Genomic DNA, 20,302 nt, shown 5'->3' on the forward strand with positions numbered 1-20,302 from the left:
TAATGTTGAGGAAAAAAAGGGAGACACTAAAGAGTGTATATTGTATGTAATTCAATTTATGTCAGGTCCCAACAGGGACAATTGCATTTGGAAGTCAGTGATGATTTTTGGGATGATGGTAGTAATTTTGAAGGCAGAAGGAACCTCCAGGATGCTGTTGGTATTAGCTGCCATCAAGTTGGCCTCCAGCTCATGACTACCTCATGCAAAACAAGATCAGACAGTTGTGATCCATAGGGTTTCTTTGGGTGATTTTCAGATCAACCAGCCTCTCTTCCTACTTTGGAGGCACTGCTGAAACCCATTCAGCCTCATAGCAACAAACAACCCTCCACCAACAATCAGATAGGTAGTGGCTGCACGTGAACTGCATTGGCCTAGAATTGAACCTGGGTCTCCCACACAAGAGGTGAGAATTCTACCACTGAGCCACAATGGTCCTCTTGAAGATGTTAGACATGTTCTATTTCTTGAGCTGATGCTTGCTATACTGGAGTGTTGAAATTGAGTTAATATGTCAAGCTATACACTTATGAACTTTGTACTTATCTTTTTCAATGTTTATCTTCAATGATAAGAACAAAGTTAAGAATTCAAGTTTTTTACCAAAAAACAATCATGAATATACAGCTTTCTCAGAAAAGTGTTCAGAAATGTATATAACATTCTATAAGGGCAATGTACCAAATGTTAGTGATCAACGTGATGGCATTGAGGAAGAGGAAGACATAGAGAGGTTCATGGGAGGTACAGACAACAAAGATGAACCCTTTTGCACATACAGTACTGTCAGTGAAGGCAAACATAGGTACACTGGTGTATAGATGGGTAGACAGGCTGAACTATTAGGTATGTCTATGTAGCAGGGACTGTATCCAAGACCATGTATAGGGTTGGCAGACAATGTTTCTACAAGTGTATTTGCATGTTCTGTCAGAATTCCCAGGTGTATAATAGAGCTGACAAGGGACAAAGTTGTAGTCACTTCTTGGTCACAATCAGCTACCCAGAGGGACTGAGTAGTTAAACCAGTGGGCTCGGGATCATAGTCACAGGGGACATCGAGCTCAATTGGCATAACATACTACACAAAACATTGTTCCACCTCCCACTTTGGCAAGTAGCAACTGGGATCTTAAAAGTTTGCAAGCAACCATCTAGATGCAACGATGGGTCTCTCCTTGTCCAGAGCAAAGAAGAATGAAGAAAACCAAAGATTCATGGAAACAACTAGTCCTGGTGACTGGTACACCATGTGCTCCTCAGCATATATGACTATGAAACCAGAAGAACTAGATGGTGCCTGGATACCATTGTCAACCACTCAGAGGAGGATCTATGTAGGAGATATTGGATAGAGAGGGAGAACAATGTGGAACAAAACTTAAAATTATTTGAAAAAAAAAGGGGGGATGGTGAACCAGGTTTGCTGGTCTGATCGAGCCTGGTAGAATCACTGAGACTATGGCCACTAGCTGCCTTTCAGGTCTGGAATTGAACCCACACCTGTTGCTTCCATCCAAACAAAAGAAAGGCATATGAGTTGAACATTTACCTGAGGTAGATACACTCCTTGGAGAGAACAATCATGGGAGAAAGAAGGGCTGTTTCTGCACAGGGAGACCGCTCAGAGGGCAGGAGTGCATGGAGGGATGAACACAAGGAAGAGCTAATTATTGGGAGGAAGTGGAAGGGGAGCTGTTGCATTGGGGTAAATTCTAGTCAATGTCATGAGACCAAGTGTATGTGAATGGCTGTATAGTAAGTGAATTTGCTCTGTAAATTTTCACCCAAATCACAATTAAAAAAAAAAAAAATTATACAACATACACTTGAATTCAGCAATCTTATCTTTCTCACAGTTGTCCCTCCTAAATAACAAATAAAGATTTCCCTTTAAAATAATCCCATTTAGTACCCCTCTGTGTTAGAGAATGAGTTTAAGTTGCCTCGATGCTCTCTCATGTCCTCCCTTTCTTTCGGTCCCTGCCCAGTGGCCTTATTTCTTGCTCTCAGTTGCCTTCAGACCAATCCCTAGCAATTAGTGACTGAGTAATTAAGTTATTGAGACTCTGCCTCAACTGGGATTCTTCCAAAGAAGTCTACATTTTAAAGAGACCCAAAAGACAGAAGTTTCAAGTCCAAAGCAATGAACTGCTCCCCCAGGAACAATGAGAGAACAGAGTGGAAATTTTATGGAACAAGGAGTCATATCCACTGTCCCTTTACATCTTACACCAAAGGTACCATCAGCCCAACCCAATGACAAAGTCACCCTGGTTGGATGTATTTTCCTCACTAGTGACACAGGGAGCAATAAGAGATAGTAGGTTTAAATAGGTTGTGGTACTCCCAGAGAAGCACTACTAACATAAGTATTTCCTGATTCTGTTTGCAATAATATGCTGTGATACATTGTGGTAAGGTCCATAAATCATAACCAGTTGCTTCTGAGTCAATTTTGATGAATGGCAACCCCGTGTGTTTCAGAGTAGAGCTGTTTTCACAGGATTTTCAATGGCTGTGATCTTACAGAAGTAGACTGCCAGATTTTCTTCTGAGGCTCCATTGGGCAGATTTGAACCATCATTCTTTGATTAGTAGCTGAACACTTAACCAGAAACTTCACAAAATAATATTATTGTGTTGTGGTTACGTGCCGTCGAGTCGGATCTGACTCATAGCAACCCCTCCTTGGGTCTCCAAGGCAGTATCACTACAGAAGTAGATTTCCCAACCTTCCTTCCGAGGAGTGGCTGATGGGTTTCAACTGCCAGCCTTCTGGTTAGCAGTCAAGTGCCTTAGGCACTATGCTACCAGAGCTTGTTATAAAAAATGCATACTTGAGGATCATTCAATCATTACATTGTAGACATTTAGAATCTTTAAAAACAGAATTACTTTTTTTTTCATTCTTTTTACATACATTGAAATATCAGAGAATGTTGGTTAATAAACTACTCTCATCTTTTTTTGGAAATTTATCAACATATTTCTCTGCTATAAACAGAACTGATATTCTGCCAGTACACACTGATACCACTGCACTGATTATTAAAACACTGAAATATTTACCTGATGATTGGCAAACCATGACTTAACACCCCTCCTTGCATATACCTCTCCTACCACTCTCCCTTCTCAGGCACACTTCCTAGCATCATGCTTCAGTGACAAGAACATATCCATTCTGCTTGTCTGACACCAGTGCCAACTATTATAGGCTTTGTATATCACCTCAGATTTCATATCACTATTTTATTCATGCAAAACAAATAATTACTAATTAAGAATCAGTTAAAATTTGATCCCAGAGAATTGGAATGGAATCTGGCATTTAGGAGAGATTCCATTTCTAAATCCATTTTGAAATCAGACTTTATTTTGATGCACAGCAGGGATACCAACCTTCATAGCCATCCTTCAAAAGCTAAATAGTCACCCAGACATCCATAATCACCAATGCAGACATCAGTCATTGCATTAGGAAAACCTATCCTCATGACATACAGAACATACACTTAAGCCTAGTATAAAATAGTAATGAATTAAAATAAAATCTTATTTTATTTTCTATTCCATGGAAATAGAAAATAACAATTTCAAGTTAATGCAAGGTAAGTATACTTCTCAAGGTGCTGATAAAATAATATTTTATTTTATTATAATATATTTTTCTCAATTTCTGAGGCAAAACATTGCCCTCATGATACAAATGCCTCTATACATTCCATTTCCTATAATATTAGGTGTCACCTGATTTTTCTCCACACCAGGGTCATATGTGAAAATAAAATTTGCTGAACTTGTTTTATGCTGCATGACCAGGCTGTTGTCCTCTTTAACTCTCTGAAAGTTCCTTGGTACAGTATGTTGATATGGTATCTTGCAACCTGCATACAAGATTCAAGCTTTTCATTTGAAATAACTAAAAAGATGAATATTTTAAGATAGTCTAAAAGAATGTCAAACTTACAAAATAAAATTATAAAATAAAAACACATCTAAAGTGATTGTAAAAAACAAAAATTCACTTTCAAGGTATTTAAAGTATACTGTTGTTGTTGTTATGTGCCGTCGAGTCGGACCCGACTCATAGCGATCCCTCCTTGGGTTTCCGAGGCAGTATCACTATGGAAGTAGATTGCCCCGTCTTTCTTTCCAGGAGTGGCTGGGGGGTTTGAACCGCCAGCCTTCTCATTAGCAGTCAAGTGCCTTAGGCACTGGCTATACCCATTCAAATCAGGTAATGTACTTGCAAAGAACTACAATATAAGTACATTAGATTATTTCAAACTGTGCAAAAGAAGTTACCTTAAACTGAAAAATCAAAACCCAATGCCATTGAGTTGATTCCAATTCACAGTGCGTAGGAAAGTCATAGAGTGAAGAAACTATTTCATCAACCTCAAGAACTTGATCATCCAGGACATGACAGCATTCCTAGCCATTTCTTAGCAACTCACAAGTTCTCTTAGGAACTAACAGTTTTCTGCTGAAGACTTGTCCAAGACTTTCACTACCTTCTTTTTCTCTTTCTAGTCTTCTAATCCTACCAAGTGACTCTTTCTTTGTTCTATCCCATCTATAGCTCTGTTTCCTCCCTTCTCTTTTAGTGAATCTGCCTAAATCACTCTGCTTTTAATTTCTTCTTTGTATGTTTAACCTCCAAACACTCCAAGACAGTAGAGCTGGTTGGTTCCTTTCATCATAATCTATATTTATATAATAATTATTTCCTGGTGGGTATAGCTCTCATGTCAGGCCATCTTAATGTCTGTTGGCCAATGTATAGGGGGCTGTTCAGACTTCACCTCTCATCAAATATCTGTAGCCCAGATGTTAGGGTTATACAGTGCAGCACATGGTAATCTCAGCATGAGGTTCAAAAGCAGACTGTGGGCATGTCAGAAGAATCCAGGGTTTCTGTGGGCACTTTTCTCAGCTTTCCCTAATTAAAGTCAGCATGGTCTAAAAGAGCAGCAAGTAAAAAATCAGGATTACAGGGGTAGCATTCACAACATCCTTGCTACCAAATGGTGGGATATTGGTTAGTAACTCACTCAGAAGTCTTAGTTTGAGTTCCCCAAAAGCAAATCCTGAGCCAAGATGTGAGTAAAAATTGTTTATTTGGGAGGAAGTTTCAGGAAACACAGGTGAGGGAATGCAGAAGTGACACAGGGAAGGAAGGATAGAGGTTATGTTAGTGGGCAGGTTACTATTGAAGGGAACTGGAGATCCATCCCACTGAGACATGTGTAGAGTACTTACATCCCCTAAAAGAGAGGAAATTTGGGTCATGCTCTTAAATCTTTTGGGAATAAGGGTTGCTTAGGAGGCATTAACTCCTAGGTATTTCTGACCTATCTGAGATAAAAGCCAAGTCAAGTCAAAGGTGTCCTTATGCACAGAGTCTCAGAGAACAGAGGTCATTGCTTAGAACCTTTCTCTTGCAATTTCAGGAGGCAGTCCAAGGGGACTTGAGGGGGACAAATCTCTACAAGACAGCTATCATGGGTTGTTTCTGTCTAGTTTCTGCGTTAAGCATCTCAGAGCTGGGAATGGACTGCGGAGGAGTAATAAAAAGAGGAGAGGAAGTAAACTCAGCCTTAGGACATCCACTATAATAGCAACATAGGGTTTTTTGTAGTAGCCAAAAATTAGATTCAACTCTTGAATGTCCAAAAATAGAGGCAATGATAAAATAGCTTGTGGTAGATATACACAATGAACCATTCTTCCAACATTCGTATTATAGAATTATATTCAATGGCATTTTAAAAAGTTTTTTTTTTTTTTTTAATAAACTGGAAAAGCAAACACAAGGGAGGATGAAGACTCATGATGAGTCCTCCATTCTTTCTTCAATTGTTTGTGTATCCTTCTAGGTTTGAAAAATAAATAGTGGCTAAAGAGAAGCCATTCAGGTCTTTAAAGTTTGTATAAAATTATTAACCTCCACAAAGGATACAAATGGTTCTCTTAGTCTCTAAACATGTCCCTTTATGTTATTTTGGAGAGAAAAAAAGATATTTCTGTCATGGTTCAATACTCCTTAAAAACTAGGCCATACCTGATCTCAGTAGTATGATATCCTGGAATCCTAGTAACACTCTCCAGGCATCTGACTGAAAACAGCCTGAGCCCAGAAGTTGAACAGCTAGTGAGTCTGAAAGCAGATTCTGTCTACTGCCTCAAACTTGCCCTGAAATAAAATAACTAAGAAGCAGAATCTTGCTTCCAGGTTGTGGCTTTGCTCTGAATTAGGGCCACAAGTACCCTCAGCATTTGTCCTGAGAGGGAAAGTCTTCTCAGCAGGATAGTAACAATGACTTTTCATTATCAGATCAAATTAAACCAAAGCTTAATAAAACCCTTGCACTCTTCCTGATTTATAAGCACACTTTTTAATAGACTTCCAAGTTGATTTACATTTAGAATCTTAGCTACTTACTTTTAATGTGTCTGGCATGGTCAGGTTTTTAGAAAGTGAGGTCAATAGAGCCTATGATGGGAGGCTACACAAAGGAGACAGAGGCAAGATCAGAAAGGAATCCAAAGAATGGAGATCAAGGATACTGAGAAAGCTAAGTCACTGACCACTAAAAATAAGAGCAAATTTGCCTTTTTTTTTTACATTGCCAAAGGGGAAAAATTAACTTGATGGAAAGAGTAATTAAGCATTTCTGTTGCAATCATGGTCCAATCTGGCTTCATATCCAGCTGTTCTATCTTACATGTGATGATTCTTTATGGAGTCATTACTTGAAGATGGCCTGGGTGGCACTAATGTCACATTGCAGTACTTCCCCCACTATTAACCTTTATTTTATATGTAGAAACTGAAAATCTCAGAATGAGAACTGTCCACTATCAGCAAAGAAGAAGAGAGGAGTAGGAATATTTATAGAGATGTGTTGTCTGGAGAAAAGAGATAATTTGAACAAATTAACTGATTATTATTGTCAGGTATCTAAAAGAGATTATCTGGCTCAATACCCTCAGCTTCCAGGTGCAGAAATTGAGATCATGTAAAATGAATGGGTTTCTCTAGAGTTATGAAGCATGTGGTTGTAAATTTAGAATCACAAACCTAAGCTAGTGTTCCTCCTCCCATAATGATTGATTCCCTTATTTGCTTGCATTTTCAATAACAAACTCCAGATTATCACCACCAGTGTATGAATGGGCCGCCTCATGAAATTTACTGTTTGGAATTTGAAATGTGTTTTCCAATAGAAATAAAATTCATTATACATGATGGTAGTTTTCCCAGTATGCCTCAAAGACTGTTAGTACCTGAACTCCGTAACTCAGGGAATGATTGATTACCTTATAATGGGGGTTAATGAGAGCATAATGAAGACAAATGACCAAGTGACACTCAGTCTGGTCTCCTGACTCTCAGAGCAATGTCCTGTCCTGTAGACCCAGTTACCTTTCAGGTAAATATAGTTCAGCTATCTAGATCCAGTCTCTCTGAGACCAAACAGAGATCCTCTACATATGAATACTCTGAGAATATATTGCAGGATAAATTTTTCCTGTATAGAAGAATAGTCACTGCAGAGTTTTAGTGAAACTATAAATGGCTGCTAGAGACTCTGAAGTACGTTGTGGTTTAGCTTACTCTTCAGATGAAGGAGAAACTACTTTGTTCTAATTGCTTCACATAATAAACCAGGGATTCAAATGTTTTGCTTACTATAATCAAATGAGGTTACAGAAATGAAAGAAAATTCAGGGATTTTTTTTTTTTTTTTTTTTGGTACAACTTTTGCATCAAGCTAAGGAACTCATATGTGGATATTTACATATTACAGAGGAAAAAATCATTTACGTGTAGGTGTTTTTGTTTCAGATCCCTCAGAACTTTTACCCAAATTGACTTTCTGTCACTGCTTTCAATAGTAGTCAAGGGCAACCTCTCTTCCTTCATCCATTTTGCAGACCTCCTGATTATACCTGTCTTCAAAGACAGTTAATTACCTAAATACAAAGTTTAAACTTTACATTCACCTCTAATATGGTGCAAAGTGTTTTTGTGACAGCTGGATTGTGCTCATTAATTTTAAATGTTTCTGTAGGTTTTTAGCTATTTCCTCAAGTCAAATCTATCTTAAAAATTTAAGATTTGATGAATTCATCATGAATTCATCGAGAGGTCATCAAGATTTGTATATAATTCCTCAAAATAGTCCTTACATGTTTTGTCAAATGATAGTGTCATTGGCAATAAAATGTAAGTTTTTATAGTTTTATTTTAACTTTGTTGGAGTCATGGATCCCTAGGAGAATATGATGGAAGCTATCTTTTCCCAGAAAAATGAACATATGCACATATTTTGCATATAATTTTAAAAGATTTATGGATTTCTAGAATATATCCAGGGACACCCTCAAGTTAAGAACCTTTGTTCTAAGAAGACATCTTTAAAAGAGATAGCACTTATTTTGATATACAGTTTAGATGTATTTATTAAAATTTTAATAGATTCATCATTTATCTTCACAGCCTACATCTATACTTATTCTACATTTTCTAAAAAATGGTCTATTTTTTGGAACTTCTTTTTTATGTTCTTTTTAATTTTATTTTAAATATTATTTTAAACCTCTTCCAAGTTCCTGAATGTGGGGATTTTTTAATCTATAAAAGTATTTTTTTTTTTCTTGACCATCTTAAAAGCAAACCTATCTTTAGAACTTTCACTTGAATATTTTATTTAATATGTGCATTTGAAAAATATTCTCCAATATGGCATTGACCTTAAAGATTTTGAAAGTCAGGATCTACATATAAATTTAATTCCAGTTTTCCTCTATTAAAATAACATTGGCTGACTCTCAGAATTACTTGATTGCTGTTTTACATTTTAACATTATGAAAAGATAATTTTTAAAATTAAATAAAATTAGAATCCAAGATGCTGAAGAATTCAGTGTGTACAACTATATTTTTCATATAACTTTCATAGAAGTATTAAACTCTATTGATACTATATACACTGAATATATTTTTCTCTCTCTTTTTCTCATTATGAACAATGACTTAACATACAAATTCAGTGCAGTTTTCATCAACTTCTGAGGAGAAAGCTGCACTGTCATTTTAAAACCAGCAACAAAATAGAATACAATGGTACCCACACAGGATTTAAAATATTCAGGGTCAAGTCCAGTCTTGATAAAGTTTATGAGGCTGGAAATTCAAATAGCCTTTTCTTAAGTAGAGAAATTACCATGGAAATATCTTCCATAACCACCTGGTTATTTGTTCACACTACCATGAGCTTATATGTTTTATCTTACTTCACTGATGTATGTGCAAGTGGAACATTTCTGCAGAAGGGTTTACACGTGAAACAAAATGAACTTGTTGGTCTGGTTATACAAGAAAGTTATTCATGGGTCATATTGATGCGAAAGCCTATCACTACACAAAGATATGTATATTTGTTTGTATACACACATAGACCATAATCAAGCATCATATTTTATCAATAAAAAGATGCATATGTTTTCATAGATTTTATTTTGAAAATCAGGATATATCATAGAGTTGACAGTTCATTTGGCAGCGCTTTTTTTCCTTAAAGCTACATAAAACAATAATGTAAATCATAATGGATGATGTCTTGGATTCAATGCAATGCATTATCTAGATTAGAGCATATAAGATCAAAATGCACCTTAGTAATGTTAAGGCAATTCCCCCCAAGGAAATTGAAACTAAAGGGTGAATTAATTTGCTAAAGAAACATATTGTGGTGACAAAAAAGATACAATCCAGTGATTAATTTTTTTCAAATGACTTTCACTCATCTCATGAGATTCATTAGACTATACTGTATAAACCCAATGTAAGTCTTCTTTAAGAGGCATTTCTTATGTGCATGAAACATAATATTTACATAAGTTAGAAAGCATAATGAATTATTGTTCTGTATAGATGAATAAATTTCAGGTATATATTGCCATGTATATACATCTGCATTGCACATGCAGTCAGCCTCAAACTCAGTCAGCCTCAGCTTTCACTCAGCCTCAAAATTTCAGTCAGCCATAAGACTGCTAGGAATGACAAATGCACACTCAGCTGACGTCAACTGTTCCATGGGTATTACTTTCATTCGTTATCAAGCAAGACGCAGGAGACACTTATATAGTGCTGGCAAAGTGAAAGCCATTATTATTACTTATAGAAACCCAATAGTAAACAATAACAACAGATGTTCAAAGGAGAAACACTTACCTTTCCCCAAATTACCCACATCCATTTTTATGTTGCTGGATGACATGCTGTGGTTCAGGTTAGATGCTCTGTTCACATTACCACTGCCTCCGGCTACCACCATGCTGCCCAGAGGGGCCTGCATGACTGCAAAGGCTTCTGCTGTCCTGATGGGCCTTGCTGGGCCTTATCTTACAGGACAAACCTCTGCCGCTGGGCCCTTCTAGGCCTCTACTTCTGATTCTTGCCAAGCTACCCAGGCCATGTACTTGAGAGCCAGTGTGGCTCCTACCACAGTCCCCAGATTGGGGAAGTGTGTTATATTGGGAACACTCAGGCCTCTGACCTCCATGGGCAAGTGTTACAGCTTTTTAGCAGCAGGCAAACCTCATTTATGGAGGCACTAACATTTCTCTCCTTGAACCAGCAAGCTCACTGCAGCTGTCTCTCTATATATGGTTCAACCATCCCATCACTGTTGTCTCTTTCCATGGGCTGACCAGTTTATGATCTCTCTGGGTTTGTTGTCGTTTTTGTTGTTTTCACTCTTCTGAGTCTAGGAGATTCTCAGCACAGACATTGAGATGAGCTCTGCTCCAGAATCTTCTTGATAGTAGTGAGGTCCCTGACAACCTCTGTGGGACTGGCCTAGCAAGATGACAAAATCAACCAATTCCCTAGCTGAATTGCAAGGGTATCAATCCTATTGGGTGGATTTTCAAGCCACTACTAGCACAGTAAATTGATCAATCCCTAGGAAGACTGTGGGCAGACCAATTATTTTATGAGAGTTACAATACCATGTCTAGAAAGTCCATGTAAAAGCAATTAATTACACTGTAAGCTACATGCCAAATCTTGCATAATCTTAAAAAGTTGATGTTGAGAGAAATGAGTCTTGTACATAACTCCTTATAGAATGATATCATTTTCTATAAACAAGTAAAACTGAAACACTTTCAAAATTAAAATTTAGCCTGATGCAGAGACCTTTTTCAATCATTGCTCATTTTCACTGATAAAAAAATATATTCAAGGAATATTTTTTTAAATTCAAATGTTGGCTACAAAATTAAAATGGCATATTTTAATGGACATTGGTTTAAAATAATTTGACAAGAGTGAGACAACCTTTTGGAAAAAGTACCTATGCTCAATTTTGCTTCCAAATTTGGACTTTTAAACTTACTATCAGTTTCAGAAAGGAATAAGAAGCTGTGCAGATAATTAAACATTTCCCTTGGGGGATTGTTTGCAATTAATTAAAAACACACACTTTGGCTGCATACTTGCTTCATTGGTTATTAAATTTGAATCATATATTAACTACCTAGGTTTCTCACTTGTTCATCAAATATTGCGTGTGGCAGTTTCAAGAAACAAACATTCTCACAATATTCTAAACGATATTGCTTAAAGCCATGTTTCAATTTTTGAAGGGAGAAAGAGAAGAAAAGAAAGGAAAATAATTAGAAGGATTTACTTTAGACTCCAACTGATTTTACTCTGTTAGCAAGTTCTTACCTCTCAATGAACATCACCCAGTCCTATGTCATCTCCATGACCCTTGGGATATTGGAGTTCATTGTTGTGGTGATTATGTAAATTCATGTTACTGAGGGTTTCCTCATTTTCAATGACCTTCTACTTTATTAAACATAATGTCCTTTCCTAGCAAAAGGAGTGTTGGTGGCATAGTCCCTAAGACATCTATCTGACTGCTAACCAGAAGGCTGGCGATTCAAACCCATCAGCCACTTCTCGGAAGGAAGAGTGGGCAATCTACTTCTATAGAGATATTGCCTCAGAAACCTAAAGAGGGGTCACTATGAGTCAAATCAACTCAAGAGCAGTGAGTTTGGTTTTAATGACACATCTGGCATGTAGTTGGCCCTTAACTGATAATGTATTGAATGAATAAAAGACCTATTTTGTGTCTTTCTGCTGACCCAATCTTGTGTTTTTTTCTGATGTTTTTTTGAAGAGTCCCCAGAACATTTAAACATTTTTTAAAGAGTCTCAAAACATTCAGCAAGCAAACATTCAAAGCATTTTGAGCTTTGTAAGCATCCAGTCATTGGAGTCTTTCAACATGTTATTTTCTGTGAAGAATATCATATAATAGAGAAGATGTGCTTAAGCTGATTCCATGGTTAAATGTGCTGTATAAAGGAAAGGATGAATTGCACAGACCATAAGGTTTGCATTCTTCCATTGCTATTGTTCTACTGGAAAGGTTCCTGAGGAAGATTAACTTAATTACCCCTATATTTTTAAGGCTCTCTATCCAACATTTTCAAGGATTCAAGACTCCCATATGTGAGCACTATAGTAATGGAAGCATTAAGAACATTAAAATTAGATATTCCTTTAATCTTCTCTAATTTGCCTTCCTTTCATATCTATTCATACAATTCTCTTAAGACTTTCACTGATGTAAAAAGTCTGCTTATATGTTCTTTTTTGCCAAGAAGATGTTCAAACTATCCCTACCTTCTTTATCTACTTGCTGCCAACACTTCATGTGGCAGTATTTTAATGAAAAATTATTTATTGATGAAAATATTTAAGTTTGTTAATGATTACATTTTAAAAGCAGTAAATCATACCCAACTTCCCAAACGTAGTTTTATCTGCCATGTTAGTACTGGAAGCTGATTTATTTCCCAGATAGAAGTGCTGATTAAAGGTTTTGCTTGCTTGTTCTGTCAGATTCTATAAAGGATGATGATACAAAAAAAGATGAAGTAGCAGACCATTCTGTGCATGACCAAGATTATCCTAATGGTAATGGTAAGTTATAAAATCTTTTCAAAGTTGTTTGTTTCTTTTCTCAGCTTGTAAAAATTACTTTTTTGAATTAAAAAAAAAAAGATTTTGATCTTTTCTTCTGGCACAAAATTGAATTCTGGTCATTAGAGCAGAACAGCAGTGCTGTCTTCTTTAGATGGAACAGTTGTTCTTCAATTTGCCACAGTCCTCATTCTTTCTTTATGCCACATTGACTATATTTATTTTTGTTACATGCTTGAACCCTATAGTTACTAGGTTTGCAACTACTGAAATAAAGATATGATAGCAATGAGAATAAATGTAAGACATAATATTCATATATCATAAATCTATATATTATTGGAGGAGCTCTGGTAGCATAGTGCCTAAGGCACCTGACTACTAAACAGAAGGCTGGCTGTTCAAACCCACTGGACACTCCTCGGAAAGAAGGTTGGGCAATCTACTTCTGTAGTTATACTGGCTCAGAAACCCAAAGAGGGGTCGCTATGAGTTGGATCCGACTTTATGGCACATTACAACAACAACATATATTATTGGAATACCAAGAAGAAATAATGGAACAAACAGAAATGAAGCAAACTTTAGAAAAACCAGATAAAAATTTTCTTAATGCAAACAACTTCCTCTTCCCAAAACATGAGATTGCACATTCAATGTACTAGCAAAGATAGTGAAAACTTCAAAGGAGAACAGAAACCTACATTGCTTCATGGAATTTCCAAAGATCAATGATAAAGAAAGCTTCTAAATCACATAGGAAAAACCTAAAAATAGGTTATAAACAAATTCACTAAAATCATATTAACCTTTGCCTTCTTCTATTACTTTAAATGCTAAAAGCAAATAGAGTTACATTTCCAGATCTCGAAAGTACATAATTTCTATATTTAGTTATGTTATCCATGAATGAAAGCAAAAGTGATATTTTCTCATGAATACAAAGATTGGAAAATATGCTACCAAAGTATCCTTTCTGAATAAACTAACAAAATACCTATGCAAAAATAATAAATTCAGAATGGAAGGGAAGGCAAAATTCAAGACTGAGAAAGGCACAGTTAGAAAGGACTATATGGTAATTGACTAATGAAATGTATAAAAATGTTTAAATCATTCTTCCAAATTTTATATCAAAATGTATTACCAAAACATATGTCCTTTTCTTTTGAAATATAGTATGTATTGTTGAAGAATAAGAAATAAAGAAAGAAAAAACTTCTGCTTTCACTAGTGGAAGAATAGATAATTTAGACCAGTTCTGCCACTGAAGAACACTAGACAACAAGGCTCCAGAAAATGATTTTATAGAATCTGTTTAGCATTGGAGAGCTAACATGATAGTAAGGAATTGACAGGCCAGGTTTGGAAGAAGACAGAAATCCAGAGATGAAAACCCAGCATTTGAAACTGTTTTTACCTTACAGTGTAAACTGATTCTGCAAAAGAAGTTTGGAATTCTGTTTTTGAAAAAGATAAATGGGCCCAGGTAAACTCTTGTGTTTTGGATTGGAAAGAAGAATGTCATAGAGCTCAAGCCGTTTATATCAACAATATGTTAAATACTATGTGCGGCACATAACACACACACACACACCAAACAATGAGGAAATAAGGTAACATAGATCAAACAAAACAACAAGATCAATAAACCCTTAGGAGATGAATATGTTAGAGTTATAAAAACAAATGATGAAATAATTATGCTAACTATATTTATATAACTATATAACTATATATATAACTATATATATAGTTATATATATATAGGAACTCTGGTAGCATAGTGCCTAAGGCACTTGACTGCTAACCAGAAGGCTGGCGGTTCAAATCCACCAGCCACTCCTCGGAAGGAAGATGGGGCAATCTAATTCCACAGTGATACTGCCTCGGAAACCCAAGGAGGGGTCGCTATGTGTTGGGTCCGACTCGACGGCACATAACAACAACAACATATATAAGGAGATAAAGGCAAGATTGAGAATTTTAGCTGAGAATTGAAAAAAAGGAAAGAAAGAAAAGTCTAGAGCTAAAGATGCTATAACAAATTAAGAATTCAATGGATAATAGATTTCCAGCAAGATGGTGGAATAGCAGACAAGCTACAACAACTCTCTACAACAAGGAAACAAGAAAAAAATTGAAACAGATACAGAGGATAATACAGAGGATAAGCTTTGAGGGTAAAGATAAAGAGCTGAATTAAATATCAACTAGTAGAAACTGAATGAAAATGATGAATAAAGAGATAAATGGAGCTGTGAACTGTCAATTGACCTGACACTATAGCTATTTTGAATGTTTGCAAGTGGCGTTCCAATCTGGGCAGCCCCCAATAGTCTTCTCTGCTTGCCAAGGTCTACACAGGCAACCACACAGGTGGCTGATGACTAGAAAGGTGCAATATTCACCTTGTACCCCACCCCCTCCTGGTGAACAGAGGTGTGGCCATCTTCTACTCACCCACCTTCTAGACCCACAGGAATTCCATCCTGGACCAGGATGGGCAAGCAGGAACTGGTCCCAGGACTAGGCGCTCTGCTCTCAGCCATTTTTTTTGGCCAGTAAGAACTTCTAAGGCCAGACACCCTATACACTGCTGTCTTTTGAGCCAGCAGGAACTTTGTCTGCGACCTGCCACAGTTCCTTTTTGTATTGGCAGGAACTCCCTTTGGGACAAGGAACCTTGCTCCTAGTTGCCTTTTGAAGCAGCAGGATAATTTTCTTGCTCCAGGTGCCTTGTCCCAGCATCTTGTCCCCAGCCATGTTCTGGGCCAGCGGGAACTCATCTTGGATCAGGTACTTGCTTCCAGTTGCCTTTGGGTAGGAACTGGGCCAGAACTAGTTTGAGATCAGCTGCCCTGTTCCCAGCCACCTTTTTGGGACCAAAAAAAAAAAAAACCTCACTGCCATTGAGTCAGATCTGACTATAGTGACCCTTCCTTGGGTTTCCTAGGTGGTATCACTGTGGAAATAGATTACCCAACGTCCTTCTGAAGAGTGGCTGGTGGGTTTGAACCACCAGCCTGCTGGTGAGCAGTTACATGCCTTAAGCACTAGAATTTTTGGGGGGAGTAGAGGCCCTGCACCCAGCTGTTTTTGGGGACAGTGGGAACTTTTTCCTGGACCAGAAACCCTGGCCCCAGCTGCTTTTAATTCAACAGGAATTCTTTCTGGAACCAGGCACCTTGTTCCCAGGCACCAACTGGGCTGGCAGGAACTTTTTCCAAGTCCATGCATCCTTCCCTCAGACATCTTCTCGGTCAGCAGGAACTTGTCTGGGTCAGGTGCCCTGGCCCCAGTTACCTTCTGGGTAGGTAGGAACTATTGCTGGCTCTAGGTACACTATTACCCATCACCTGATTAACCAGAAGGAAAACTGCTCAGGTGCCTTGCACTCCCCACCACACCCTAGTTTTCTTTTCTTTATAGTTTTTAAAATTATTCTTTTTTTCCTCCTTTTTTTCTTTACTTTCCCTTCCCTGATCCTTCTTTTCCCCCATTTTCCTAGGTCTCTCCTTTTTCCTTTCTTTTCTTTTTCTCTCTTCGTTTTTCCCATACCTTGTTTTTCTTTTCACATTTCCTTATTTTTATTTACTATTTCTTTTTCTTAATCTCTTTTCTTTTCTCCCCTACCCAGATTATTTTTTTATTATTTCCTTTGTACTCTTTTTGTCTTCTTTTTCCTTATTTTTTCCCTTTAGATTTTTTCTTCCCTTGCTGTGGTAGTTGTTCTTGGTTTACGGTATTTGTGTTTTTTATTCTCTCACTTTTATATTTGGCGGTGGTGGTGTTTTGTTTGTTTTTCATCCCACCTGTCAGGAAATAGCAACAGTGCCCACAACACACAACCAAATCTGCACCTCCTGTAGCCCTACACATTGAGTGAGGGCCACAACCTGCTTCTGCACCAATTGATCAACAATAGATGGCAGCCAATACCAACCTAACCTGCCTTCAACTGCTATATATGAACAGATATAAGAGATCTGTACACACATTGTCATAGACGAGTAAACAAGCAGTGAATGCCTAAATGCTGCCAAATTAGTGAATAGCATAGCACACCATCCTCACTTTCTCAGACAAGTAAAAAGAAAAGAAAAGAAAAAATACCACCTAGGTGAATCACACCAATGTACGGTCAACAATTAATTAAATACAATAACATTACAATGCCTTACAGAGAACTGACAATCATAGTTCACACAAAGAAGTAAGATAAAGTAGTACAAACAAGACTACTTTTTTAGCCAGACAACCTTCCAGAGGAAGAAGTAACATTGAAACTACCTGACAAGGAATTCAAAAGAATTATATTGAGGTACCTTCAATGGATTGAGAAACAGATCAAGGAAAACATTGGCAAAATTAAGCAAAACACAGAAAAAACTCTAGAACAATTTAGGAAAACAATACAGGAATAAACTGATAAAAATTAATGAAAAAGTAGAAACCACACAAAAATGGAAAATGGAAATCTGGAAGATTAATAATAAGATTTCAGAAATAGATAACACATTGAAAAGGCAGAGAAGAAGAATCAAATTAATGAAAGACAGAATTAGTGAGACTGAAGACAAATCTCTCAATACCACTTTGTTAACAAAACAATCAGGAAAAAAAAGAACAAAAGTAAAACAGGAAGAAAGCCAAAGATACATATGGGACACATAAGAGGAATAACTTACATGTGATCAGAATTCCAAAACAAGAAGAGACTAATAAAACCACAGAGAAAATTTTTGAAAATTTTTGGAAGAGAACTCCCTAATACAATGAAAGACAAAAATATAGGCATTCAAGAAGTTCAAAGAACTTCAAACAGAGTAGACCTCCAAAGAATATCACCAAGGCATATCATAATCACACTTTCCAAAACCAAAGGCAAACAAAGAATACTGAAAACAGCTCAGGAAAAACAAAAAGTTACCTAAAAATGCCAACTGATAAGACTAAGCTCTGATATCTCAGCAAAAACCATGCAAGTGACAAAAGAATGTGATGACATATATAAAACACTGAAAGAAAAAAAAATGCCCACCAAGAAGTATATACCTAGAAAAATTATCCCTCAAACATGATGCTGAAATTATAAAATTTCAAGATAAACAGAAATTAAGGGAGTTTGTGAAAATGAGACCAATTTTACAAGAAATGCTAAAGGGAGTCCTTCAAACAGAGAAGCAACAGCAGCAGACAACTACTGGTTATTAACACACATGACAGTATAACTCAGAAACCAACCCAGATATAAAAGTATCCAAAGAAAATAAACTTACAAGACTGCAAACAGAAACAAAATCAGAGAAATCAACTTGGAAATGAGGACAACTACAAAGAAAAAACAAGGACAAAAAAACTGTATGTATAGAATTTCCAAAATGAAGAGGATGTCAAAACTATTTCAAAATATAATGGACTGTGTTAAACTAGGGAAGAAAATAATAAATCATAGGGTAAATTCAAAGAAAATTAATAAACTTTTTCATCAAAATGAAAAAAAAGTCAGAAATACTTAGGAAATACTAAAACAACAGCAATGAAGGAAATGATAATAAAATTCATAAACAAAATGAGTTCAGTCAGAAAATTACACAGAGCAAATAAATCAGCAACACAACAAAAATATATATAACAAAATGACAGCATAATTTCATAAATAGGGAAACTTTGATAATTACACTGAATGTAGATGGATTAAATGCACCAATTAAGAGACAGAGAGTTGCATAATGAACAAGAAAACATGACCCATCAGTATGCTGTGTACAAGAGATACACCTTAGACACAGACAAAAATAGACTAAAAATCAAAGATGGGGGGGAGCTATCAAGCAAAGGGCATATGAATAAATAAATAATAGGAGTGACAACATTAATTTCTCCTAAAATAGATTTTAAGACAAAAAACTACAATAAGAGACCAGGTAAGACATTATATGATTAAATGATTGATTGATGCATGTAACCATAACAAATATCAAGAATATATGCATTCAAGAAGTTTAAAGAACTCCAAACAGGATAGACCCCAAAAGAAAATCAAACTTTCCAAAACCAAAGACAAAGAAAGAATCCTGAAAGCAATATAGGAAAAACAAAAAGTTACCTACGAACGCAATTGATAAGACTAAGCTCTGATATCCAGCAGAAACCATGCAGATGAGGAAGCACTCAAAGCAAGAGTCCCAAAGCATAAATCAAACATTAATGAAACTGAAAAGAGAAATAGACAACTCTACAGTAATAATACAAAAACTCGCAACTGTTGAGTCAGACTTGACTCATAGCGACTGCTCCTTGTGTTTCTGAGGTGATATCACTAAAGAAGTAGATTGTCCATCGTTCCTTCTGAGGAGTGGCTGTTGGGTTTGAACCACCAGCCTTCTGGATAGCAGTCAAATACCTTAGGCACAACACTACCAGGGCTCCCCTACAGTAATAACAGGATACCTTAATACACAACATTCAATGAAGAACAGAACAACTGGAAAGAAAGTCACCAAAATAGAGAAGAACTAAACAATATAATCAACCAATTTGACCTTATAGACAAAACCCACAACCAATATTATTCTTAACAGAGAGAGACTGAAAACATTCCCCTTGCTAATGGGAACCTAACAAGAATCTGTATCACCTGTATCACCATTTCTATTCAAAATTGTATTGGAAGTCATAGCCAGGGTAATAAGGCAAGACAGAGAAATAAAGAGCAGGAGAAAGGGGATAAAAGCCAGGAACCTGGGCAGAAGAGCAGTCAGCCCCAGGGTTACAGGTGAGGAAAGACAACTCAGGGACGCCCAAAGTAGAAGGTGGGAAGAGCAGGAGAAAGGGGATTAAAAGCCAGGAAGCCAGAGAGAAGAGCAATCAGCCGAAGGGATTAGGTGAGGAGATAAACTCAGGCCCGTCCAGAGTAGCAGGCCGGAAGAGCAGGAGAAGGGGATAAAAGCCAGGAAGCCAGAGAGAAGAGCAATCAGCCGAAGGGATTAGGTGAGAAGAGGAAACTCAGGCCTGCCCAAAGCAGCAGGACCGGGAGCAGGAGAAAGGGGATAAAAGCCAGGAACCCAGAGAGAGGACCAGTCAGCCCCAGGGACAACTCAGGGATGCACAAAACAGCAGGGCAGAAGAGCAGGAGAAAGGGGATTAAAAGCCAGAAAGCCAGACAGAGGGACAGTCAGCCACAGGGACCCAGTTGGGGGTGATATGAGAGGTCTCCAACAGCAAGACAAACTTGTCTGTCGGTTTGTCCTACTGTGGTGACATGTAGAC

General features: G+C 37.0%; 1 protein-coding gene across 1 annotated transcript in view; it reads left to right on the top strand.

Annotated features, from left to right (window-relative positions):
* The window catches only part of MACROD2 (mono-ADP ribosylhydrolase 2), a 289,962-nt gene that overhangs the window by 233,323 nt on the left and 36,337 nt on the right, over positions 1-20,302 (top strand). Inside the window, exon 5 of the mRNA XM_007946386.1 lies at positions 12,947-13,021. Coding sequence (XP_007944577.1) covers positions 12,947-13,021 — 75 coding nt within the window. The remainder of the gene's footprint in view (positions 1-12,946; positions 13,022-20,302) is intronic.

Source organism: Orycteropus afer, unplaced genomic scaffold (genome assembly GCF_000298275.1).
Source record: "Orycteropus afer afer isolate SDZICR_OR568_19922 unplaced genomic scaffold, OryAfe1.0 scaffold00158, whole genome shotgun sequence".
Lineage (NCBI taxonomy): Eukaryota > Metazoa > Chordata > Mammalia > Tubulidentata > Orycteropodidae > Orycteropus > Orycteropus afer.